Here is a 27,989-nt window from a genome sequence, read left to right on the forward strand (position 1 = left end):
CCAAAGGACGATGAAAGCTCCACGACCAAACCATCCAGCTCAGAGAACAAAAATCCATCAAAATCACCCACCTGAGCTACAAATCTTTTCCACTATCACAATACCTTAACATAATTTATACAATATTGAGTTATTTAGATGAATGACCATGTTTTAACTTGATCAATAAGAATGTTTCAATAGTAAAGAATGGACAAACATGATATTGTCTTTTTTTCGATGTTAGTTAGTTTTTATTAATATCTATCTAGTGGTTAAGCGCTCGCGCGCAAGACTGATATGTTCTGGGTTTGAATCTCGTGAGGTGGGATCGTGGATGCGCATTGCTGAAGAGTCCCATAATAGGACGAAACTGTCGTCCAGTGCCTCTAGGTTTTCCATGGTGGTCTAGCTTCAATTAACTCATTATTTCAACTATAATCTCTCTTCCATTTATTTATCATAGTTCAATTAAAAACATACATTTTCACATAATGATATCGATTGAAAAACTCAAAGAAATGTTTTAAAATTTCTTAATTCTACCTTAAGCATTCGGAATGAATGAAACTTAGTATATTTGCTTACGAGAATGAAAGGTATATTTTAGATCCAACTGCAACAATTACAAGTTGAATAAACTCTCTGGATTACCAAAGTTAATGAAACTCTATATGACATATCATTAACACCATAACTAGTGATGCTGTTATGTAATTACATAAAGAAGAATAACCTCAAACTATTTGATCTATTCATTATTGATGTATCATTATGTACTGTTAGTGTTGATAGTCAAGTTTGATTTATTCATCCTTGAATATATATACTGATTTATTATATAGTGTAACTAGAAGTTATATAAGTCTAAAAAATTTCAAGTAATATTGAGATACAAGCTTAGTCATAGTTTTTTATAGTGAAGTTAATTATTATATATGTATTTTAAACAATATGCATAAGCATTACTTACTTACGCATGTTAAACCTCGTGAAGGAGCATAGGCCGCTCACAAGCATTCTACATCCAACTCTGTCCTCGACAATCCTTTCCACTTCTTTCCAGTTAACATTCATCCTTTTCATGTCTGATTCCAATTATAGGCTCAGTGTGTTCTTTGGTCTTCCTCTTTCCCTGTCCCTTCAGGATTTCAAGGTAGAGCTTGCTTCATGATGCTGTTTCATGGTTTCTTCAATGTATGTCCCATCCACTTCCGTCGTCTCTTCTTAACTTTCTCTTCAACTGGAAGTCGATTTGTTCTGTCCCTTAGTAAGCAGTTGCTGATAGTATCCAGTCAGCGAAAATTGAGTATCTCGTATAGATAATTATTTATAAATACTTGTACATTTGTGATGCTGGTTGTGGTAGTTCTCAAAGTCTGAGCTCCATACAGTAGAACTGTGTTGACGTTCATATTGAAGATTGTGACCATGATGTTTGTTGACATTTGTTTTGAGTTGCATATGTTCTTTAAATGTAGGAATGTTGCCGTTGCTTTGCCAATCCGTTCCTTTAGGTCTAAATCAAATCCCCATTGTTCATTGATGATGCTAACCGAGTACGTAAAAGTTCTCACATGGATAAATATGAGAAAAATTTTAATTTCAAGTTCAAAGTTTCTACACCATAGCTATTCAAGTTCTAGATAATTCAATATTGTTGATTTATGTGTTTTGTTTTCGAGTAAATTTCAACTGATGTAAAACAAAACTGAAATGCAACTACCTTTTTTCTATAATTTCAAACTGTTATTATTTGATAACATCCAAGAAATTCTTTTGAAATGAATGTATGATGATTCATGAAGATGTCATATGATGTTCATTATTGATTTGTAGTTATAAAATAATGTTAGATGAGAACCCCATGAACTGTGAAGCTAATCGATTTCGGACGATTGGCAGTAACTATTAGATAATGTTGGATGAAGATGACTTTGTTGTCATCAAAGTAACTTAATTTAAAAATGTAAACAACTAAATTGTAAATAAATGCCTACTGTGCTACTCAAAGACATTCATTTTCAAATTCGAACAATATAAGTATCTAGGCGTTTACCTTTTTTAAAAAATATATATATATACCTTTTGAAAATAATTACAGTTTATTTTCTCGAATATATTTATTTATTTATTTGAACACATAAAAAAATGGTACGAAGGGGAACCAGATATATATACGCCACACAAATCTCATTTGATTTGTGTGAGGACTGTGATACTACCCGGGTGCCCAAACCGAAGCAAGTGGTTTTCTTAGGGGGCCATACACCGAGCCTTTGACCTAAAGATCTGATCTACGAGGCAGTGGAGCATCGTAAGGAGATGTAGTCCCATGGTAGTCGGTGACCAACGATTGATTCACACGCCATTTGTTCCCTTAGGTACTGATACCCATTTGCACCATTGGCTTGGAATCAGGGTTTTCCAACTCTCCTAGGTGAACTTTCCGTGTCCACCAGCTCGATTAAAGCATCGGACATTCACTTTTCGTCCTTTCGATCTCGTAAACAACATTATTGCCACGAGAAGGCAGTAAGTAGAACTTCCCTAACAGAGGCTATATACGCGTGGCCATGTGAGAGCATTTGGAGAGGGAGAGTGGACTCTCCCCACTCTCGGCCATACCAGGGCATTTGGGGGCACACGAATATATATATATATATATCCACAATTTAAAAATTCGCTAATCTGTATGGAATAAAACAATTTAGATAAATTTAAATGCTTCTTTCTAAAAAGAAAAGAAAACTCATTTAGAACTTTGACAATAATAATAAACTAAATGAAAAAGAAAAAAAATTGTCTTTTCCATTCGGTTTTCTTTTTGATTATCAGTTATGATTAAAATGATCTGATTGTTTTTTTTTTTGGTATAAATTGATCTCATCAGTACGACATTATTGATTACTTCGTTAATCAAAAACTGAAAATCAGATAAGTTCAGAAATTTGTTTGCGAAGTAAAACAACTTGGTATAATGATAAACTGCATAGAATAACCTGAAATAATTTAATATTTAAGTTCAGATTCTATTTGAACTTTGCTTAGATATTATAATATACCCTTAGGATAATAAATCTCTAAAGCAATACTAGCTACACTTATTTTCTAAAGATTCTTAAAAAATTTTTTTGATGAAACCTTTTTATTAATGTCAATTAGTATTGTTTGTTTGAATCTTCCCATTGACGTTTAGGATTGCAATTGATCAGTCTCTTATTGGCATATATGCATTTTGTACGTATTGCCTCGATATAGTCTTAATTCACAAGCATTATAAGCAAAGATGGATAATGGCTAGCAGTGTAATCCAGGACGCGCGTTTCGTCCTATTTGGGATTCGTCAGCTGGATGTACCTGCATCTCAAAGTTGGTATTCGGTTTGGGAATTTAACGCAGTACCTTTCGCTTCAAACGCCATCGCATCATCCACTTCACTACGGTACATTCAGCTAATGAGTCCCAAGTACGACGAAACGCGCGTCCATCTTTGTTCGTTATTAATGGTTCGTCAACCAATTATTATGCACTGACTTCTAATCGGTTTGTTTCTAGGTTTCATATTGTGATTTCATAAAACATTGTAATATATACATCCAAATTATGCAAATTTCTTATCATATCAAATTAGTTTAGAAATAGTTTATACTATTAGTAAATAAAAATCTTGATTAATAAGTGTTTGAAACTAATTTGTAACTAAATTTAAATCAGTAGTATCTTAATAAAAACAAACATTTCTAAGACAGAAATAATTGCTTTACTCAACATTATGCTTAAATTATCATAAATGATATTATACACTCAAAATTGTTTTTATCATGAATTAACATCAACTGCAGTCAGTCAGTCAGTTAGTCACAACGTAGAACTTTGAATGTACGACATCAGTTCGAGTTGCCATACCACAACATTAACACAGAGATGCAGTTGTCCATTCAAATCCTATAGTGGTAGAAGTAGTAAGAGTATAAGCAGTAATGTGAAAGATTAAGGTTTGAAGATGTTATTCAAGGAGTATAATTCAATGAAATAAATTTGGAAACAGAAAAAGATAGGAACATGGAGAAATCAGAAGATTAGAATTTGGTAGAACACAAAGGGTGGATGCACATTCGCCATTCCAAACGATTTTGAGCTATGTCATTCAAGGCTCTAACCATCTGCTACATCAACTTCAGATTCACTAAGAAAAAAACACAGTCTTATAGTAACAGATCTTTAATAAGTGCTCACTTACAAAAGTACACAGAATCGAACCAACAGCCTTCAACTACCTAAAATATTTAGGTAGTTTTAAACCAGTTTATAATTGACCTATTAAAAAGGTTTTCATTAAAAATATATACAATTTTCTCAAAGCCTAGTTGTCAAATGCAGTAATCATTTTCATTAACCACTCAAGAAATGTCTACACATATATAAGTAAGTACAAATATGTAATAGTCGATTAATCGTTTTTCTCCATATATTAAAAATAATTCCATAATTTTCCATTTGACTTTGATTTAAATTCAAAGTCTAATCAGATATATAGAAGGGAAATATAACCGTGTAAGGAAAAGCCAAACTTTAATGATTGTTTCTAAGTGAAGCATACAGAAAAATTATTTTATTTATTAGCAAGTGGCTATCAGGACTCAGTGGCCGAATGGATAACGCGATGGTGTTTGAAGCGAAAGGTACTGGGTTCGAGTCCAAGAGTGAACATGACCCAGCTCAGAGAACAAAACTCCATCAAAATCACCTACCTGTGCTACAAATCTTCTCCACCATGACAGAGATCATGTAATAGAAATTTGACTATATCATTATGTAGTGAACGAGAACATAAATGGGGACAATCGAATGTATTTGAATAGAAATTTACAGAACTTCTTCGTAAAATCTGAGAACCATAAAGTAAATTTTTTCATTTGCAAAATGTCAATTAATTGTCTCAAACTTGACTGTTCCTTCTGCAAAATGTCAATCAATTGTTTCGGACGTCATTATTCCTTTATTTCCATATCAATCATTTTGTGTTCTAGTTCTCTCCTTTTATATCTTCTCAACCTTCTACCTCAAGGCATTTCATTTTTGATTGATGATACATACTACTTATATCTGTCAACATCAGTAGCACACACCACAATATTAATTATGAAATCAGTTGTACATTTATCACAGATGAGGTATAAAGGATAGTGATAAATTTGCAACATAATGAATGATATTAGTTAAACTTTGTTTTCTTTCTCGGTTAACAATAAGCCATTTTATAAATAACATTAATTGTGTTAAACTTAAAATTAGTAAAAATTGAAAACAATCGGATTATTGATCAGTTAGTTAAAATCTCTGACGTAGTACCTTGGTGTGGTCTACTTATATCCGTATAAGTAGTATATGGTGATGGTTAGACATAGTATGTATTTTGGCAGAAGATCGATAAGGAAAGAACTGAAATGAAGCGCGATTGGTAGGAAAATGCACAAACAATGAAATTAGAGAAGATGGATTGATATTTACAGAAGGAACAGCGAAGATTGAGACAATTGATTGTTTTTTGCAAATTAACCGTTCGCTGTAATGTTATTAGATCTTAGTAAGATAGTTTGTAATGTATGCCTAAACACATACGATTGTCCCCACTAGTTTTTTCGTTCACTACACTACAACTACCAGCTAGAAACCAAAGACAAACTAAGAGACCTGTTATCACTCTGTTGTGAGTAGTTACTTAGGTTAGAAGCTGCTAACATTATTACTTAACTGTAAGTGGGGTCTCATTCTCTATGTGACTAATAAATACATCTAAACATATCCACTTTATCAATCAATTAGAAAAAATCATGGATAAATATAGGATCAAGAATTAGGTCAAAGAAAAAGATAATCAAAATAATTCTTCAAATAATGAATGTCAGCAGTTGGCAATCAATAACATGGTCGACAAGATATGCTATAAGTCATATGTGGAGAAATCCGAATACCTCATTTTCACCTTCCGTTTATGCTCATAATGTTATTAAAAAGAATGTTGGAAGCTTCGCGATTAAACCATCCTACTCAGATGATAAAACGCTAACAAAATCTCAGTCTGAACAACAAATCTCCACCATCACCCAGCTTTTAGTTATAAGTAAATTAGGAAATATATCCTTTATGTACCTAGAATAAAGTATGTAGTCTTTTAATCACCTATCGTCCAGCGTTATTACTTACTTACTTACACCTGTTACCCCTCATAGAGGATCATAAGCCGCATACCAGCATCCTATATCCAACCCTGTCCAGAACAATCTTTTTCACTTCTTTCCAGTTAACATTCATCCTTTTCATATCTGCTTCAATCTCCCGGCGTAATGTGTTTTTTGGCCTTCCTCTTTTCCTCTTCCCTCGTGATGCAGTTTGGTGATTTCTTTAATGTATGTCCGACCTACTTCCAACGTCGTCTCCTAATTTCCTCTTCAACTGGAAGTTGATTTGTTCTGTCCCTTAGTAGGCAGTTGCTGATAGTATCCGACCAGTGAATGTTGAGTACTTTGCGTAGACAACTGTTTATAAATATTTGTTCCTTCTTGACGATGAATGTAGTGGTTCTCCACGTTTCAGCTTCATACAGTAGGACTGTCTTGACGTTCGTATTGAAGATTCTCACTTTGAAGTTAGATGACAGTTTCTTTGAGTTTCATATGTTCTTCAATCGTAGAAATTTTGTCCTTGCTTTGCTAATCCTCACCTTTACATTTGCATCCGATCCGTCCAGTGTTATACACTGTGTAATTATTAAAAAAACTATCTATTCACTTACATATTCAGTATATTAACTGATATACAATCTCTTTGTGTGTGTGTGTGTTTATGGTCTTTCATTCAAACGAATCATTGGATCAACAAAGTACCAGATATTGATTCAGTTAACTATTATTTTTTTGAATATCTTCCATAGAACTATAGACAAATGAAGAAGAAGAAGAACAAGAAGAAAAAAAGGAGTTAGGACTAGTTCATATAAGTTTTCTCAAAAGAAATATGGACAAAACTAACCGTTTAGAAACATAACTGACTGTAGAAAAAAAGTTTGTTTTCACTTTGTTGAAATCCAAAAAAAAACAAAAAAAACATCAGATATAAGCAAAGAAGCAGTGGAAGAAAAACCCCATTTCAGCCAAGTCTACTGAGAATAATCAAATAAATGCCATTTTTATGAAGGAATTTTTGTATACTACTATGGTAAAAGGATACGTTAATTCCAAAAAAAAGAATTCTAAATAAAGGCTGACATTAAAATGATTATGGTTATTTTCTTTAACTTTAATGGCGAAACTATAATTTATGGACGAACCAATTAGGTATAAGATAAAAGATCTCGGATTTTGGAGTGAAATTCACTTATCCATTTGGTTAAATAGAGTTTTTGCATTATAGCTGGTGTTAGTTCGTGATGAAAACCCCATGTATAATTCCTAACCTTAACCGTCAACTGTAAATCATAATTTGAACTCCTCACACAGGTTTATAACCCTCATTTGGTCGTAGTTATTATGTGAACACTCTCAAGGTCATCCATAAATTATATTCTCACCGCTTTATTGATAGATTTTGAGGTTAGAAAATCTTACTATAAAATAGTGATTGACCTAATTGTTATTGTTATATCCTAACGAAGAATAAGTGAATGGTAACTGATAGGAATTATATATGGACTATTATTACATATATTCTTATTGTGTAACTATTAAGTAACTATACCATATGTCTATTCATATCCCTTTTATCATAAGCTTCCGTTTGACTTATTGACCACTATTATACAATTTACTAATCTAAAGTCATTCCCAATCTATTAGTTACAGTGTATTACACTCACAGACACTTGTGGCCTTATCTTGTATAACTGTTATTTTCTATTTTATGGTATAATGCGGTCTAATCTGTTTGTATATAAACCCAGTATGTTTGAAATACATGATTCATACAGTGGGATCTGAGATTATGTACTGGACTAAACGGGCAGGGCTAGTCGGGAAGAACTAACAAAAACTCAGAGTTGACTTTAAGCTGCTCGTTCTGGTTGACGCGTCATTGGTTTGATTTAGAGCCAAGGTCGTATGAGTTGGTTTTCTGTTTGGCGATCTTGTCACGTGATAATTTACGGTCTATGGAACATAACAGCTATCGAAATAAGTGCTCAGTATGATCTAGTTGCACACTCTTTCCGTCTAAATATATTAAGATATAGCATATTACCAAACAAATCTATGGTTGTAGCTGAATTAACACTTAGATCTAAACTGGTAGTAGCGTGATTACTAGAGCACACTATTATACAAAGGGTAATTACATAACACATTATTGGATTTCATATCCATCTTAAAACAGTAATAATAATCGATTATACAGTTTTTTTAAGTTATTAATGTAATTATTGGAAGACAGGTTTGAGGAGCGCACAGTAGAAAGGTGTGAATCATTGTTTATCAAAACAAGAGTGGATGTTAATAACTAGTTCAAGCCATAATTGTTATAACATTTTCTCAAATTGGAATTATTGCTTGCAAAAATGGACTTACAAAAGACTTCCTCTCCGTTACAATGTAGTTTATCTCCACCAGAACTGTCTAAGAATTCTTGTTGTTGTCTCTGTCCATTGGAAAACATTATGAGGAAGAGTCGAAATAGTTTCCACTATAAAAAATGTTTTCTTTGTTTTGCAATAAGAACACGTCGAAAAAAGTGGTATTTAAAGTAGTTTACATCACAATGTCTAATTCACCTATTGCTTAATATATAATTTCCATAGGATGAATCACGAACTATTCTTAGTTAGACCATAAATTAAAACCTAGAAGCACTGGATGGCCATTTTGATCTACTATTCGCCGCCTCATCATTGCACATTCCCTAACCCGTATCTGGGAATCGAGCCGAGAACCTTAGGTTTCGCACGTGAATTTACAAATCTAGACGACTATGAGAAGTGTAAAATCTCCACACACCTACTATATCAACAACATAAAATTGTTGAGTTAAGTAACATTTTTGTAAACCTATCAAGTACTGGGTTTTTGTTTTTTGCTATGTTTTAATATAAAAATCGAAACATATACTCTTGTTGGAGTATTAAACTTGATTTCCTATTTAACATACTAACCTGTTGGAAAAGAATTAAAATCCAAGCCTTTAGAGTTTTGAAGAGATTCAGATTAAAATGATACATTTTCTCACTAGTCCTCTAATTATCGCTATTCATAACAAACTTTAAAAAGATAACTTAAGGAAATCAAATGTTTTTTCAAGTGTTTAACTTTATGTCTCACTGTTCAACATATTAGAAATTCTTTCTCTACAGAAAATTATTTGTATCGTCGGTTAGTGACCAAGAGTTTATATGTGACTAGCAAGTTTTGTCTAAACTTGAAATACGTATGAGAATAAGTAGTTTTGCATATAAGTTAACGGCCGTATTATAGTTTATTTTCTGTAACGGAATTGTGGGAATTCGGAAAGAAGAATTCCAGCCGTGTTTCACTCTGCCTGATACTCATCATCATAGGGAGGGAACTTTCGTCTGTTATGAAGTTGGGAACTACATCACTCACAGTCTCAATTAAATAACATGTGTATGAATAAGACGTTTACATTAAAGTGAATAAATCAAAGTTCCATTTCATTCTGTAAAAGAAACATACAGTTCAATCTCTCAACGCACTACAGCCCTAAACAGTGGCGATAGCTGTCATATAACACAGTACGTAAGTTCTGTAAAACACTAAGCTGAATCCTGGTTAATACACTGAGTAATATATCTTCTGTGACAAAGATTTGGCATCTACCACCTTAAACTACATATGACATTGTAGTTATACCACCATCTTATCTATGTTTTTCACGTATTACTCAATCGTGATAACTCTAAATGTACTTTACATGTACTGCATGCTTCTCATTAATTAAAAATTTGTCACTAATATTCAGTCGAAATAATTAAAGACTTTTATCATTCAATTAATGGATGATCCTTTTCCTAATATTGTATCAATCTCATTATGCTTATAAGCTAGTATGCATTCAGTAATTACTTTCAAAAAAATATACAGATTAGCCAGATCAACCAGATCTCTACAAAACCCCCTTGCGATAAAATTATATGGGTTACTTTAAGTGGATTAAGCAACTAAGTGATAGGTACTTACTAACTTACTTACTTACGCCTGTTACCCCTCGTCGAGGAGCATAGGCCGCTCACCAGCATTCTCCATCCAACTCTGTCATGGGCGATCCTTTCCAGTTCTTTCCAGTTGTTATTCATCCTTTTCATATCTGCTTCCATTTCCCAGCGTAGTTTGTTCTTTGGCCTTCCACTTTTCCGCTTCCCTTCAGGATTCCAAGTTAGGGATTGAGTCGTGATGCACATTTGTGATTTCCTCAGTGTATGTCCGATCCACTTCCAACGTCTTTTCCTAATTTCCTCTTCAGCTAGAAGCTGGTTTGTCCTCTCCCATAAAACGCTGTTGCTGATAGTATCCGGCCAATGGATGTTGAGTATTTTGTTTAGACAACTATTTATAAATACTTGTACCTTCCTGATGATGGTCGTAGTAGTTCTCCACGTTTCAGCTCCCTACAGTAGAACTGACTGTCTTGACGTTCGTATTAAAGATTCTGACCTTGAAATTAGTTGAGAGTTGTTTTGAGTTCCATATGTTCTTCAATTGTAAAAATGCTGCCCATGCTTTGCCAATCCTCGCCTTTACATCTGCACCAGATCCTCCTTGTTTATCAACGATGCTTCCCAGGTACGTGAATGTTTCCACCTCTTCCAGAGTTTCGCCATCAAGTGTGATTGGGTTGGTGTTCTCCGTGTTGCATTTGAGAATCTTGCTTTTTCCTTTGCGAATGTGGAGGCCTATCGATGCGGAGGCTGCTGCTACATTTGCTGTCTTCATCTGCATTTGTTCGTGTGTATGAGAGAGGAGGGCTAGGTCATCTGCGAAGTCCAAATCATCTAATTGATTCTGAGATGTCCATTGTATTCCATATTTCCCTTCAGATGTCGAATTCTTCATAATCCAGTCAATCACTAGAAGGAAAAGGAATGGGGAGAGTAGACAGCCTTGTCTGACTCCGGTCCTTACTGGAAATGCATCTGTCAGCTGTCCTCCATGCACGACTTTGCACTGTAGTCCATCGTATGAGTTCTGGATAATGTTGACAATCTTTTCAGGAACTCCATAGTGTCGAAGAAGTTTCCACAATGTTCTCCTGTCCACGCTGTCAAACGCCTTCTCATAGTCAATGAAGTTGACGTATAGTGATGAGTTCCACTCAACTGATTGTTCAACGATGATCCGTAGTGTCGCAATCTGGTCTGTGCACGACCGATCCTTACGGAATCCAGCCTGTTGATCCCTAAGTTCTGCGTCTACTGCGTCTTTCATCCGATTCAGCAGCACTCTGTTGAAAACGTTTCCTGGTACTGATAACAAACTGATGCCTCTGTAGTTCTCACATTTGCTCAGATCTCCTTTCTTTGGTATCTTGATGAGATATCCTTCTTTCCAGTCCATTGGCACTTGTTCTTTTTCCCAAATCTTCTTGAATAGAAGGTGAAGCATGTTTGCAGTTAATTCAATGTCTGACTTCAGTGCTTCAGCTGGTATATTGTCAGGTCCTGACGCCTTCCCACTTTTGATTTGTCTGATGGCCATCTTGACTTCTTCGATCGTTGGTAGAGTGACATCTATTGGAAGGTCAGTGTGTGCTGCTTCGATGTTCGGTGGATTCAATGGGGCTGGTCTATTCAGCAGTTCCTCGAAGTATTCTGCCCATCTTTTCCTCTGTTCTTGAATCTCAGTGATTGTCTTTCCTTCTTTGTCCTTGACTGGTCTCTCCGGTTTGCTATATCTTCCTGCCAATTTCTTCGTTGTATCATATAGTTGTCTCATATTCCCTTCTCTTGCAGCTTTTTCCGCCGCCGTTGCTAGTTCTCCCATGTATTTCTGCTTGTCGGCTTTAATGCTTTTCTTCACTTCCCTGTTTGCTTCTGCGTAGTCTGCTTGTGCTTTGACTTTCTCTGCTCGTGTTCGGCTGTTGTTAATTGCTAGTTTCTTGTTCTTCCTTTCTTGAATTTTGTCCAGGGTTCCCATAGAGATCCATTCCTTATGATGATGCTTCTTAGGACCAAGAACCTCCTGACACGTTGAAGTTAGTGCTTCTTTGATCCCTTTCCAGTTGTCCTCCAAAGTAGTTTCTTGTTCTTTCAGTAGATCCTGTAGAGCTTGGAACCTGTTGTTGAGAGTTATCTTGAATTCGTGGAGCTTGTCAATATCTCTAAGGAAGGTTGTATTGAACCTTTGTAGTGCTGTTTGTCCAGTTGTCCAGTGTTTCTTTAGCTTCAGTCTCATCTTGGCCACAACCAGGTGGTGATCTGAAGCTATGTCAGCTCCTCTCCGGGTTCTCACATCTTCCATTGACCTTCGGAATTTTTTGTTGATACAGATGTGGTCTATCTGGTTCTCTGTGGTGTGGTCCGGTGAGATCCATGTAGCTTTGTGTATGCGCTTGTGTGGGAATATTGTGCCGCCTATAACCAATTTGTTGAATGCACATAGGTTTGCAAGTCTCTCCCCATTTTCATTTCTCTCTCCTAATCCATGTCGACCAATTACATCTTCATATCCTGTGTTGTCCACTCCAACTTTAGCATTTAGATCTCCCATCAGGATGGTGAGGTCCTTTCGTGAGCACTTCGCTATTATTGATTGCAGCCTTTCATAGAACTGATCATTATCATCGTCGTTGCTATCATTGGTGGGTGCATAACATTGGATAATGTTCATTGTGATCCCTTGCTTCTTTGTTCTGAATGATGCTTTGATTATCCTGGGTCCATGAGATTCCCATCCCACAAGTGCATTTCGTGCTTCTTTGGACAGAATTAGAGCTACTCCCTGGGTGTGTGGAGCATTTTCCCCTTCGTGACCGGAGTACAGCAGCATCTCTCCTGTACCTAGCCTTTGTTGTCCAGTTTATGTCTAATGGGTTTCGCTGATTCCGAGTACTGCCAAGTTGTATCTCCTCATTTCCATTGCTATTTGGTTAGTCTTTCCTGTCTCCCACATTGTCCGGACGTTCCATGTACCTATAAAGAGTGTTGCTCTTGTTGTTAGAAGGTGCATCGGTCTCGTGACTTCCGAAGAATTTCGGCTTTCATCATGAGACGTCATAATTATTCCTTCAACTCCCAGGGCATAGTTTAAATGGTTTGAATTATTTTTTCTGGTTAGCGTTTTTTTAGCGAGTTAGCTTTTCTACGGGATGGGGTCGCTAACCCCATGCCCAACCCTCCTCCTTTACCCGGGCTTGGGACCGGCAGTAAATCTAGAAGAGCTACAGGCGGAGTTAAGTGAGAGGTAGGCAGACATTTTTCTTTAGAAGGTGTACGTCACAAAATTCCAAGGTAAACTAAACTTTAATGAAAGCGTTAACATCACTAGTAACAAAATAGTAACAAACGCAGATCACTGAGTGGTCATTTCATTCACGAGGAATCGAATTTAAGATCTTCGCATCTCATAGCAAGTTCATTACTTCCGAACCATTGATGAATCATTGATGAACACAGTGAATCAGATGCAGATGTGAGGCGAGGATCGGCAAAGCAATAGCAGTATACTTGCAACAAAAGAACATCTGGAACTCAAAACAGTTGTCAACAAACACCAAGATCAGAATTTTCAATACAAATGTCAAGACAGTTCTATTGTATGCGGTGGAAACGTGGAGAACTACGAATGCCATAATCCAGAAGATACAGGTGTTTATTAACAGTTGTCTACACAAGATACTTCGGATCCGTTGGCCAGACACTATCAGCAACAACCTACTGTGAGAGACAACAAACCAGATTCCATCCAGCGGAGGAAGAAATCAGGAAGAAGCTCTTGAAGTGGATAAGGAACACTTTGAGGAAATCACCCAATTGCGTCACAAGACAAGCCCTCCCATGGAATCCTGAAGGTCAAAGGAGAAGAGGAAGACCAAGGAACACATTACGCCGAGAAATGGAGACAGACATGAAAAGAATGAACAAAAACTGGATAGAACTAGAAAGGAAGGGGTGGGACAGAGTGGATTGGAGAATGCTGGTTGGCGGCCTATGCTCCATTGGGAGTAACAAGCGCAAGTAACTAAGTAAGTAAGTAACTTTCTAGTTTTTCAATCATCTAAAAAATCCTTTGAATGGAATACTCTCTCATAATAATCAAACAAAATTGTTTAGGATATAAACTGTGAGAACGTAAAAGGTAAAAAAGAAAAAGAACGACCAATTTTCGACTATCGCAATATATCAGACTATAATTATTTTCTTTCTTTCATCCGGAAGTGTTCATCAAAGTAGAAAAATTAAAAAAAATTCTAGACTATTTCTGTAAAAAAAATATTCATATTTTCTCAGATTTTTACATTTTGGAAAAAAAGATTGAAGTATCCAAATGTATTTTTTGTAATACAATAGGGGAAGAAGACAAATCTATGTACATATATATATTGTAGATATTCAAGAACAAATAACTTGAAAGTTAGACAAGTGAAATAGAAACTAGTGAGATATTAAAAAGAGAACTGATGCTCGTGGATGTGCACTGCTGAGGAGTCTCACAATAGGACGAAACGGCCGTCCAGTGCATTCAGGTTTTCCTTGATGGTCTAGCTTCAATTGATTCATGCTTTCAACTATGAAAATACTGAAATCTCCACAAAACCCCTTCTGATGTTCATAAGTTAAAACGATTTATTAGGATATAGCTAAGCTTAGTATTGTTTGTTAGTAGATAGAAATTGTATAATTCATCATCAAAATTTGGCATTGTTTTCATTAAAAATAACCAATATTTTCGATTGAGATCATGAATCGATCAATGTTTGAAAATCATTGAAAACCTGGAAGTTCTATACGACCGTTTCATCCTAGTATAGGACTCCTCATCAATAAACATCTACAATCCCGCACGCGGGACTCGATCCCGAGACCTCAGATCTTGCACATGAACTTTTAACTTCTAGGCCACTGAGCCACCATTCAAAGGTGTTAATGTCTAACTTCAAACAATCCACAAAATTGAGCGACCAGCAAATTCAAAAGGTTCTACGTTAGTGTATTCTTAGATGTTTGTAGATAGTTTTGGATGATTGAAACGAAATCTTCAGTGAAAATTATGGTCTAATGTATAGTTGTCATCCAATAAACAAGTGTAATAATGCTCAAAAACATTAGATTTTACACATTTATTGAACATTAAGAAAAAAGAACGAATATGTTCATATTCAAACAGTTATTTAAGAAGAATATTCTACAAATCTTTAACCAAAAGGGTTAAAAAATTTTCTGATAGCCACCTGCTTGTGCAATGGGGTGAAGTTATATTCACTTGGTGTTCCAGAGTGAATATCAACTCTGAGATGCAGGTACATCCAACTGTCGAGTCCCAAATAGGACGAAACGCGCGTCTTGGATTCCACTGCTAGCCACCATCCATCTTTACTTATAAAAAAATATTTCGTCTATTTCAAAAATGAAATTTGCAAAGCTGATAAGGATTTAAAGAGTATTGAGAAAAAGAAACTATTCAGTCATATTTATAAACTTTAATAAATTAATCGTTGTATTTTCATATCATAAAGGGTTTTTTCATTATTTAATCATGTGTTCCCTAACAACCAGCTATTAGATAACCTCAAGAAATCCATGTAATAATTCATCATTGAAATCAATTAGTAACATCAGTAGTTAGGCTGTTATTACTAAACAAAGACAGAACAAATATTGATGCAGAATGATATGAATTCATTATATTTCGTAGTTTCTCATCAGCTGCTTATAACCACATCTGTATTAGAATTTTAGCATTGGGGTAATAAATAGTGTGGAACAATTGACGTAAGTGGATGTAAAAGATTGGAATGACAAAAGGCTATCAATGATAACTATATATATATTTTTTACTTACTTACTTATGCCTGTTACACCCAATGGAGCAAAGGTCGCCAACCAGCATTCTCCAATCCACTCTGTCCCACCCCTTCCTTTCTAGTTCTATCCAGTTTTTGTTCATTCTTTTCATGTCTGTCTCCATTTCTCGGCGTAATGTGTTCCTTGGTCTTCCTCTTCTCCTTTGACCTTCAGGATTCCATGGGAGGGCTTGTCTTGTGACGCAATTGGGTGATTTCCTCAAAGTGTTCCTTATCCACTTCAAGAGCTTCTTCCTGATTTCTTCCTCCGCTGGATGGAATCTGGTTTGTTGTCTCTCACAGTAGGTTGTTGCTGATAGTGTCTGGCCAACGGATCCGAAGTATCTTGTGTAGACAACTGTTAATAAACACCTGTATCTTCTGGATTATGGCATTCGTAGTTCTCCACGTTTCCACCGCATACAATAGAACTGTCTTGACATCTGTATTGAAAATTTTTATAGATATCAAACTGTTTTTTTTAGTTTCGCCAATAACAATAGTTTTACTTCATCAAGTTAGCTACAAACACTGTCACCACTTTATTATGTCGCATTTTATTTCATTTCTCTGTACAAAACTCATAATTCTTTTTTTTTGAACAGACATTCATAATAGTTTTTTTTAAAAATGCCACATTTTCCTCTTATTACCTCAATCTTCAACCGTACAAACATTCCAGGTATCTTTTTCAATACTGATTTACACCGACGATTCTTTTAAAATATTTTCAGTTTGTCTCATTTTATCAAAAAAAGAGAAAAGATCTTAAGCACCGCTCCCATTTGTTTGTCAAATTAAAAAAACAAAAGTAGTTTCATATTATTGAAAGAAATTCTTTATCCCATATTGATTAACTGACATCCATTAGCTTTCTGTATTATAAGTAGTAGTAGTAGTAGTGTGGTGTGTGCTACTAATGTTGACAGATATAAATAGTATGTATCACTAGTTGAAAGTAAAATGCCTGGAGGCCGAAGGTTAAGAAAATCTAAAAGAAAAGAGAACGAGAACAGAAAGTGATTGGTATAGAAACGAAGGAACAACAAAGTTTGAGACATCTAATGGATATTTTGCAAATGGAGTATTTACTGTTTGGTTCTCAGATTTTACCAATATATTTTGTAATGTTGTATTAAAATACTTTTGGTTGTCCCCACTTTTGTGTTTTCATTCACTACAGTAGGAGTGGTAGTATGATGCTTACAAATAAAATATCAATATTATTTTGGAAATCATCTTGTTGTTATTATGAATATATTGTGGATGAGTTGTTAAAAGTTTTAACAAATCCTTATGAACTTTATATCTCTTACATCATAACACTCAACATCAGTTTAGGCCTATAACTGTGTAGATTTCATTGAGTGTTGATATATGTAATAAAGTATTCCTTATTAATACTTAAACTTAAAACGGTAACATATTTGATCTACTCAAATAATATGTCTGCGAGGATTCTTTTTTCTCTTTAGATTTATTGCAAACTTCTCTTTGCTTAAACTAACAATAGACTTGAATTCACTTAGTATTGCTTGTTTGAATCTTCTCACTGATGTTTAAGACTGCAACTGATCAGTCACTTATTGGCCGTATGTGCATACTGTGCGTATTGCCTCGATACTGCCTTAATTCACAAGCATTTTAAGCAAAGATGGATAATGGCGAGCAGTGGAATCTAGGACGCGCATTTCGTCCTATTTGGGACTCGTCCTAGACGCTGAGTGGATAACGCGATAACGTTTGAAGCGAAAGGTACTGGGTTCGAATCCCAGAGTGAGCATCAACTCTGAGTTGCAGGTACATCCAGCTGACAAGTCCCAAATAGGACGAAATGCACGTCCTAGATTCCACTGCTAGCTACTATCCATCTGTACTTAACAATAGACTTATTCTTAATTAAAAGTTATTTTTATAAAAGTACATATTGTGACATTTTTAAGTTGATTCTCACATTTGAATAATATCATTCTTTATTTTTGTCGTTATCATTATTATCATTCTAAATATGGAAAAGATGTTGATTTAAGAATGAAGAAGTCCATTTTTAATTTAGTAACTTAGTTCATTTAAGAAATAATTTTTATGTCTTAGTTTCATAACACAAGCACGGTAACCATGGTTACGAAAGTTTAAATATTCAGTACTAAAGGTTTGAGATTAAGAAGGCAGGAGACAGAATGTAGTTAAATATAATCACGATGATGACAGAATAAAATATCGTATTCAATCGATGCCAAAAAGGCGTAAAACAGAGATAAAGTACTTTTTTTCATAGAAATAATGAACATGTAAATTGTAAGAAAAATAGTTTTCTGTAAACATCAAACCATAATGTAAAGAATTTAAATGAATGAGCCTGGCACTATGGGTAACTTGAAGATCCTAAGTCTACGCTTTAATGATTTCATACATGCGCACTACTGATAATTCCCATACTTGGATGAAACAGCTATTCAGTGAAACATGGTTCAACTGTTTCTTCAGTTGGTCTCAGTCTGTGATTATCAAGTAATAGCTTTGTGCCAATTTTAAATTCTGTTCATCTATATCAGTATTCTTATTATTCAAATTATTTTTATAATACAGCATCTAATCCGTGCTTACATCATAAATGTCGATGGCAAGGTGAAAAATGTCAAGTTGATGTAAATGGTCAAGCTAAATGTACATGTCCTGAACCTTGTCCATCGGCTGTATCTCCAGTATGTGGTAGTGATGGAGTAACTTACGATAGTATATGTCATTTAGAAAGAACAGCATGTCAAAAAATGAGAGAAATTCGTGTAATTTATTCAGGAGAATGCAGTAAGTAGTTATTTTTTTATTGAAGATTTTTAAACAATGACTTGAAAATTCATTATAAGAATCAAATTCATTATTACGTTTTTCATAAAATTATTCCTAAAAGTGAAGTAATAAGAGATTTTTAAGCTAAACAATCATCCACAAATACATCATCTGTCTTACTTTCATACTTACGGATTCAACCTAAAACACTCAGCCCCTCCAAACAGCGGGACATACTTCTCAGGTTTAATGTCTTTTCGACATACCATTCGTTTTAATTTTTGGACTATTAAATAGTAGACAATTACAACTTCAAATCGGATGTAAAAACAAAGAAGCTTCGGGTCCTAAAGTTAGCTCAACACCATCGAGATCTTGTGTTACAATTCAAAAGTCTAATTAATTTTGAGTTCTTTAGTAATTATGAAAAAGAGTGTTTTATGACACTATACATGCCGATTAACTGCAGGAATAACTGAGATATTTGAATGGTTGATTAACTCTCAGAACGGATATATATTTCACTACATTTCATAGTTACTTACTTACTTACACCTGCTACCCCTCGTGGAGGAGCATAGACTGATCACCAGTATTCTCCATCCAACCCCGTCCTAGGCAATCTTTTTCAGTTCTTTCCAGTTGTTATTCATACTTTTCATATCTGCTTCTATTTCCCGGAGTAATGTGTTCTTTTGACTTCCTCTTTTCCGCTTCCCTTCAGGATTCCAAGTTAGGGATTGCCTCGTGATGCATTTTGGTGATTTTCTTAATGTATGTCCTATCCACTTCCAACGTCTACATTTCATAGTACAGAGTTCAAAATTAAATTGTTAAGCATTTCTAAAACTTAAGACGGAGTATCAATGAACAGTGAGTTCTTAACACTTTCTACATGGATTCAACATGTTGAAAATTATCATGTACTCACTAGTAACTAGCTGTCAGAGTTCTAGTGAGAAGTCAAGATCAGTGGAATTAAACCATATCGGATGTGAGGAAGGTACCTACTAAAAACAATGGAGGATGTTCTCTTACAGTTGTAGACTGAAGTTAAACTTGTAAACCATTAGATTCCGGCTCAGCGTTCACATGCGAAACCGATCATCTTGAGTTCGGTTCCTGCCTTTAGGAGTGTGGAAGTTGGCTCATGAGGAGTACTATACTAGGACTAAATGGTGGCCAAGTCTCTACAAGTTTTAGATAGCGGTCTGACTTAGATTAGTTCATTATTTTAGTGATATATGTAAAACCAGATGATTTGCTTTTTGTAAATATCAACACTAATTTAAATTAGAAGGGGATTTTGTAGAGATTTTAGTAATTTTATATAGTTGAAATCCTGAGTCAACTGAAGCTAGACCACCATGGAAAACCTGGAACCACTGGACGGCCGTTTCGTTCTATTGTGGGACTTCTCAGCAGTGCGCATCCATGATCCCGCTTCGCGAGATTCGAAAACAAGACCTATCAGTCTCGCTCGCCAGCGCTTCACCACTAGACCACTGAGCTGGCCGGCATCCAACCGTGTTAATGTATAACACTAACCAATCCACGAAATTGAGCAACCATTCGCCAATGTTTTCAGTGAGTTGTTATCTCACAACAGACCTGGTTGAACTCCACTGGTCACTGCTCAGGAGTCCCACAATAGAACGAAACGGCTGTACAGTGGTTCCAGGTTTTCCATGATGGTCTAGCTTCCACTGACTCATGATTTCAACTGTATAAAACTACTAATTTAAATGTTTAAATAATCTTTAACAAACTTTCTGTTTGATTACTTTAATCGGTATAGACATATTTTATCTTGTTAATAGTTAACTCGGTTAAATAATTAAAGCATTGAGACAACAGATAGGCATAAATTGATTAGTATTCTCAAGATACTCTTCTTTTTTATTGATCTTTTAAGGTGAACCAAAGGATTGTATACTGCTTAATCAACCATGTCAAGGATATGAAATATGTTCTCGCATTAAAAATCCAATGGTTTACACTTCAATCAACCGTAAATTGGATGCATCCGTTTATGACCTTTCCAATTCTTTTGAAGATACAATTCCACAGTGTATATGCCCTACATGCCCAGAATATGGTCTAGGTGGGCAGGTATGTGGATCAGATGGACAAACATATCGTAGTGAATGTCATTTACGATCAAGCGCCTGTCAACGACACTCCACAGATCTAACTGTTAAATCAAGAGGGAAGTGTGGTAAGTAATAATCATTTTAAGTATTATGAGATGTTTCAGTGTTAACTAGAATATACGTTGCACATCCCATTGGACCCCGCTATTTGAATGTATTATGATGTTATGTCGATAAAAACTGGCCACAACTCCTTAAAAGTCAATAATTCAATTACAATGTGCCTTTAAAATAATTACTTACAAAATCGGTAATGTCTTATTATTTGACAGTTATTTTTCTGGATATACCTATTGATCTTGTACATGACAATTTTAAAGCATACGACTTAGTAGATGATCAATTAAGCTTAGCTGAAAAACAATAGATGAAGTTGTTCTTAGTGTAGTACAATCATGAAAACTTTTAAAGCATTCTATGTTTAATATACATTCAACACTACTTAGTACAAACAAAAATTTAAATTCATAAACATTGAACGGATACACTTGTTGAAGGCAACATTTGGTTGTAATATGATTGAGTATTATGGTGGTGAATGTTAACATATTGAATGGTGTACAATGTGTTTGGCATTTCATATGTTTACACAATTTTTTCATTCAATTCTATTGTGAATGTCTATGGAGACAGTAATCCATATGAACATGTAACGAAATGTTTTGTATAGGAGGTTGACGGAGATCATCTTACTTGTAGTTTGCATCTCTGAATGAATTTACGAAAACAAATACTGAAAAGTAGAAAACATTGGACAGTTTTTTCGTTCTAGTATATAACTTCTTAACAGATCCTAAAGATTTAAATATTAAGAACTAACTACGAGGTCTGGTATAGTTCTAGGTTCGAACATCACAAACAACTCCTACTAAATTTATGATTAGGCGTATATACCAATTAATATCTGCAAAAACCAATTCGTTATACTTGAATAGTAAGTTTGTTATATCCCGTGGAGAATTACGAATGGTAACTTTGATGACTATTTATGGACCAATGTGATATGTATATTTCTAATTGTATAACTGCTAAGTAACTTAACTTTTCATATTTGTGTTCCTCTTATTATAAGCTTTATTTTGACCCATAGACTATTATTATACCATTCTTGAGTTATCCACAGTCGATAGATTACTGTTCCTCCTATTCACAGCCATACTTGGTCAAATCTTGTACAAATGTTATTTTGTATTTTATGGTACGATGTGGTCAGATTGTTTGGTATATAAACCCAGTGTGCTTGAGAATAATGATTCATATTGTAGAGGCTGTTATTGGTGTTCTTAACTTAACTAGCTGGGCTAGGAAGAAAGCAGGACTGATAAATACCCAAGACTGCTCATACGGCTTTTGTGTATCATTCAGATACGACTAATAAAACACTGATCTCTGATAGGCGGTTATATATTAAACTGGGCACGCACTTCCACGTTATGACAAAATTCTACTCGATTAAAAAGCTCCCAATATAATTTATATTGTTCTATCTAGTTACATTGAATCAATCACTTTAAAGTAATAGGTTTGTACACACATATCATGTAATTAATGACCAGTCATTATTATTGATTATTTATATAGGTGATAATAATTATGGTGTCAATCAATAATTCTAGTAATTAAAAAAAAGAAAAAATAATAATAACTAGCTCTAACGATATATTGGTAATAAAAATCAGTCATTATAACACAATCAGAACTACTTTTATATCTGTTTATTACATGAAGAACAATAAACGACAATAGTAATTCATAGTTGATAGACAAGTAACCATTACATTGCATACTGTGTTTTCTATTTTAAGCTGAAATATAACAAAAAGCTTGATGCCTTAGTGGCTTTTAATGAATAATCCATTCTGTCAAACAAGGATTTGATATAGAGTAGTAATTAGTTGATTATTGTCAAGGATGAACAAATATATTAGGTAAATAAGTTAAACAGTTGAGTCTATTCAATTGATCAATACTGTTATATATAAAATGTCTTCTTTAGATTAAAATGTTGATAAAGCTTATAGATGAATGAGATATAAATTAACAATATGAAACTTATCCAAACTTTTCAACTATGCTGACTAGTGTAGGGGATGGTTGGAAAAGAGTTAGGGGCGGCCAAACCAAAACGTGGCACCAGTCCTTGAAGTCACTAACTTCTAGTCTGAGCCATGTTGGTAGATGCATACTACTTGATTGGGGTCTGCGTGACTACCGTAACCAATGGTTGGAGACTCTAGGTGACACGGCTCAGAACCGATCACAATGGCGTAGGTGTATACACTCTTTATCTTCCCCTAAACCTTAAGATTAAAATTGCTTCATAACGTTCTTCCTTCCTATACTATATCCTTATATACAACCTATCTTTTATATAGTACCACCACTAAATTAACTATTTCTATGAATCCGGTGTTGATCTTGTTTCGCTAACGAGGTATGGCAACTTGGACCGATGCATAAATGTGCCTGGTCCTACGTTGTAGCTGACTGACTGACTGACCAATGTATAGTTGTTTTGCGTTAGATGAAAACTTCTCAATAGTTCCCACGCTTAATTTTATGAGGAATAAAACCTTAAACACTTGATTTATGTTGTTCAGTCAGTGCTTTTAATAATTTCTTATTTTAAGCGCTGAACAGTTCATCGACAAAGATTTATGACTTCCAACATCACTGGCTTCAAAAGTTATAAATCAGGGTTTAGAACTTTTTAACATGTTTCCTTAATGTCATATTTTCGATCTGGTGCTTATTTGACTAAAAAAGAAAAACACAATATTCTATTATTTCAAACTAGATGCATCTACAAATTCATCGACTGAATATTGTAAGCATCTCTTTTAACTTCATGTTATCTTATGTTTCTGAATAGTAACATTTTGTTTAAATCAATAACCGTTTTGTAGACGCTTGTCAAACAAAACAATGTAAATATTATGCAATATGTCAATTAAGTGCATTCGGTGAACCACAATGTATATGTCCAACAGATTGTCTTTATGTAAGTTCTTGTTAAGTATTTTAATGTATACTTTTCTAATTTCCTGATGATTTGATAAATTTAAAATTAGCCACCACTTACAAATTGATATTCGATTGACTTAACTAAAAGTTTCAGCTACAAACCATAATTAAGTTTTTTATTCATTTATCCAGTCTTGTAAATTAGACATTCAGGGGAAATAATCGACCATAAGATCTAAAGTGATACTAATCGATGAAAAGTTTCACCACATACTCACGACAATAATGATATTTATATTGTAATGTATACATTTAGAAATTTTTATATATGTGTCATCGAGTAGCAACCATAGTTATGTTTGTCGTGTTGTTGATGCTGACCTAGTTTTATCGATCCCTTTAGGTTCCAGATTTTCATTTTCAATGAGTATCATCTTGCACAGAGTTCAAGTCTAAGGCTTCCTTTCGATTGCATCCAACCAACTAGCATAAAGTCAATATTGATACAGATTACAATTTTCTTTAGACTAATGATGAACAATCAATCAAGTAAAACATATTTGATTACTTAAACGAATATTTCAACCTACGAAATTCCCCTATTCGACAACTCACTTTTTAACTTACTATTATTTGTTAACTATTAAAAGTAGTCTCTACCACATATATCTTGCTCTAAATGAAAATCACCATGTACGTGTATAGGTATGGCGATATGTATTATTGTTTCTACACATACGTTTGAACAAAGATTTATCAGATAGTATATGTCCAGTCAATTTGACAAAGTGAAAATTTAGAAATTAGATTTGGGGATTTCATCACGAAGTGATATCAGCTAAATTGCCGAAACGCTACTTAGCCAACTGAATGAATGAATTTCGCGCCAATATCCAACGCCTGTTATTGTAAACCTAATCGGTTCGTCCACAAATTATAGATTCGCCACAAAATACATAATCATATGTGATAGCATTTTAGAGTACTGAATTATCATCAGAATATAAGTAATCTTCATTAAAAATCTTTTAATCGTAATGTTTTCCTTAATGGCCAGTGTAAGATATGCATGAATACGCTAATAAACTGGTAGAGCTACATTATCATCAGTGTTTCCGAATGGTATATGTTGCATAGTATGAAACGGCTAGGAACCAGTATTTTCTTAGTGATAGGGGCTGGAACGTCATATTTTTGAATAAATAACGCACAGAATAGTGGTCCCAGTTCCTTTACAGGATATTCATAATCATCCACAACTATAAAAAAGAAAACACACCTCATAATATAATATATGTGGTCATTTATTTTTAACAGATATGTCTATCATTATTTAGGTCAGAAAGCCAGTGTGTGGAACCGATGGTAAAACTTATGAAAATGAATGTTTTCTAAAGGTGAAATCATGCGCTGACCAACGTGAAGTTCATGTTGCTCAAGAAGGATACTGTCGTAAGTGTTTATACTGTAATGATCTTTCGAATTAAGATAAGGATTATTTTACTGTTTAAATTATTCATCTCCTACACCTTTTATTAAGCAATGAAATAAGTTTTTTTTATTGATTTGAGAGCAAACATTCTTAAATAACTAAGCAATCAATAGTCTACCATAACTTTTGCTAAGTAAAGGGGACCAGTAGAAAATTCTTGACTAATATTATATGATTAATATACTTCTTCAATAAGGTAACATCTTCCACCTTAGAAGAAATGATCTTTTAAAGACTTTAACCCACAGCACTCAACACCAATATCAATACAGTGATTTAATTATTGAATGTGTATCGACAATAATCACTTAACCAGTCGCTTTAATGCTGTTATATCTGTCCATGAAATAATGGCCATCACGTAAACTGTAGAAGCCATGATATGGATTAAGCATAAGTTATGCATCTGCATACAGTTCATATGTTTGAACTATCCAACATGATATATTGTAACATACAGTTTAGTACGGGCCATGAAAGAACGGTAAGTTCTAATTTCTCTTTAGAACATAATCCAAAAGACTTTTAATCAAGAGTAAGAGACACTTTGAATAGTCTAATATCAAGGCATTTCTTGAATACAGGATATCAGATTGATGTCTTAACAATTTTCAAGATGATTAATAAACAGCCCAATTCCGATCTTTTGAAGTTTCCTGAAGCTATTGGTGTCAGATTTCAGAAACCTGATTTATATATTCTAAAGGAAACAGTCAATAGTCTTCCTCTACCTTGGTCATTTAAACTTTTTTTTGACAAAGTAAAATTCTTATCACTCTTTATTATCTCGATCGACTGCATTGTCAAGTCACTTTTTCCAACTCTCTTCTAGTTCAATAACTTTACTTTTTAACCAAACGAGGGTTACTCAATTTATTCATACTTATCACTAGCGTGTTTCCGTCACGTAACCTTTTGTGTCTAGCCCTTTAGTTTTCTTACTACCAATGTTTCAGAGTGTTCTTCTACATGTATGATAAATATTTTCCATTATTTTCTTTAGTCCTTTAAATTTATCTATAACGTTAAAATGTGTTAAAAACAATTTTCATTCAAATAAGTTTGCGCTATTTAAACTCACCAAATGAAATGAATTTATATTATTTCCACAGTTGAAATCACGAGTTGATCTAAGCTAGACCACCATTGACAATACTGGACGACCATTTCGTTCTAGTATGGCACTCAGTCCCGTGCTTCCAAGTTTTCAATGATGATCTAGCTCAGATCAATTCGTGATTTCAGCTGTGAAAAATACTGCATTCTCCACAAATGCCCACATTGATAAATCATATTATTTCGCACATAACTTGGTTATTGCTTTCCTCAAAATAATGGAGAGAATTATGTGTATACAGAACGAGTATTATTATTATTGTTATTAGGTAACATCACATCTCAAGTCAGTCATTCCTTAGAATAATTAATAGCTTAGTTATCGTTAATTGGTTAGTATTATTTCGTAATAAATTGTTTACGGTTGACAAAATCGGTGGTTTGTATTATCATTTGATCTTTGATTATCCTTTTGAAATTAAAATGTATTTAATTTGATTGTAAGCAAATCTATTAAAATATATTTCTCAGTTTGCCCGGACAAACATGACATAGTCATGTACAATAAAATCAAATAAATGCTCAAAAGTCTAGAGATTTAGGATGCACAGTGATATGGTAAGCCAATCAGAAGTAATCAACCCATCATAACACATAGCCCATCTCAGTTCGAGACTACTACTCAGTGAACGTTTTGCCGCTGAGTTAGGAATAATTGAAGTAAAGATAGGAGCATACGGATTATACTTTCATCATTCAGTGAAATAATGTGTTCCATAAGCATACATATACTAAGTATCCGATTAAATTGTAATAGTATGTATTCAAGTATTATCTGTGATCATTACCTCCGTTCAGAAAATGTTTATTGTCGTTTCCTACAAAGAGACTTCATCCGATTTCCTTTACATTTCAAAACAACTAAATAGGTCCATGTACAGCTGGTTGTCCACTAGGTTTTCAATGTCGTAATGGTCAATGCGTATGTCGAGATGCATGTCCACCAAAGCATCCAACTGAACTTGATGTATGCGGTACAGATGGAAAATTATATTCAAGTGAATGTGAACTTAAACGTCAAGCTTGTATTCACCAAACTAATATAGACGTAGATCTAACTGGTGTCAGATGTCGAAGTAAACATCCAACTGTTCTACAAGATACAAATATGAAAACGTCAGGTAACATACAAGCAGGTATGGAAGCTAATTACTGTGTAAACTGTCATTATTTTGTTTGTAGAAATTACAATACATTTACATACATAGATTGTAAGTAATGGCTTGATAAATTATATTATGACCAATGTGACCATAAATTCTAATATATATACTGTCCAAAGTGGTAGACCATCTGAATATTGATATTCTTTCATACCTTATTCAAGTTCGTATGGTGCTCTCAAATAATGTTTTTTCTTCTGTGTCAGACTAAAATTCCTGGTTGTTGCATTTTCAAATCACAAACACGGTTGAACGTCTTATTATTATTCAGTTTACCTAATCCGTTTTCATGATCAAAACTAACATAAATACATTCTTGGAGAGATATTA

General features: G+C 34.3%; 1 protein-coding gene across 1 annotated transcript in view; it reads left to right on the plus strand.

The window, feature by feature from the left end:
- Smp_155050 (agrin, putative) overlaps positions 1–27,989 on the plus strand; it is a gene marked incomplete at both ends in the record, with an annotated part of 123,646 nt that overhangs the window by 58,818 nt on the left and 36,839 nt on the right. The window contains 5 exons of the mRNA XM_018790577.1: positions 18,571–18,789; positions 20,687–20,989; positions 23,831–23,925; positions 25,226–25,340; positions 27,366–27,632. Of these exons, the coding sequence (XP_018646205.1) occupies positions 18,571–18,789; positions 20,687–20,989; positions 23,831–23,925; positions 25,226–25,340; positions 27,366–27,632 (999 nt within the window). The remainder of the gene's footprint in view (positions 1–18,570; positions 18,790–20,686; positions 20,990–23,830; positions 23,926–25,225; positions 25,341–27,365; positions 27,633–27,989) is intronic.

Source organism: Schistosoma mansoni (genome assembly GCF_000237925.1).
Source record: "Schistosoma mansoni, WGS project CABG00000000 data, supercontig 0062, strain Puerto Rico, whole genome shotgun sequence".
NCBI lineage: Eukaryota > Metazoa > Platyhelminthes > Trematoda > Strigeidida > Schistosomatidae > Schistosoma > Schistosoma mansoni.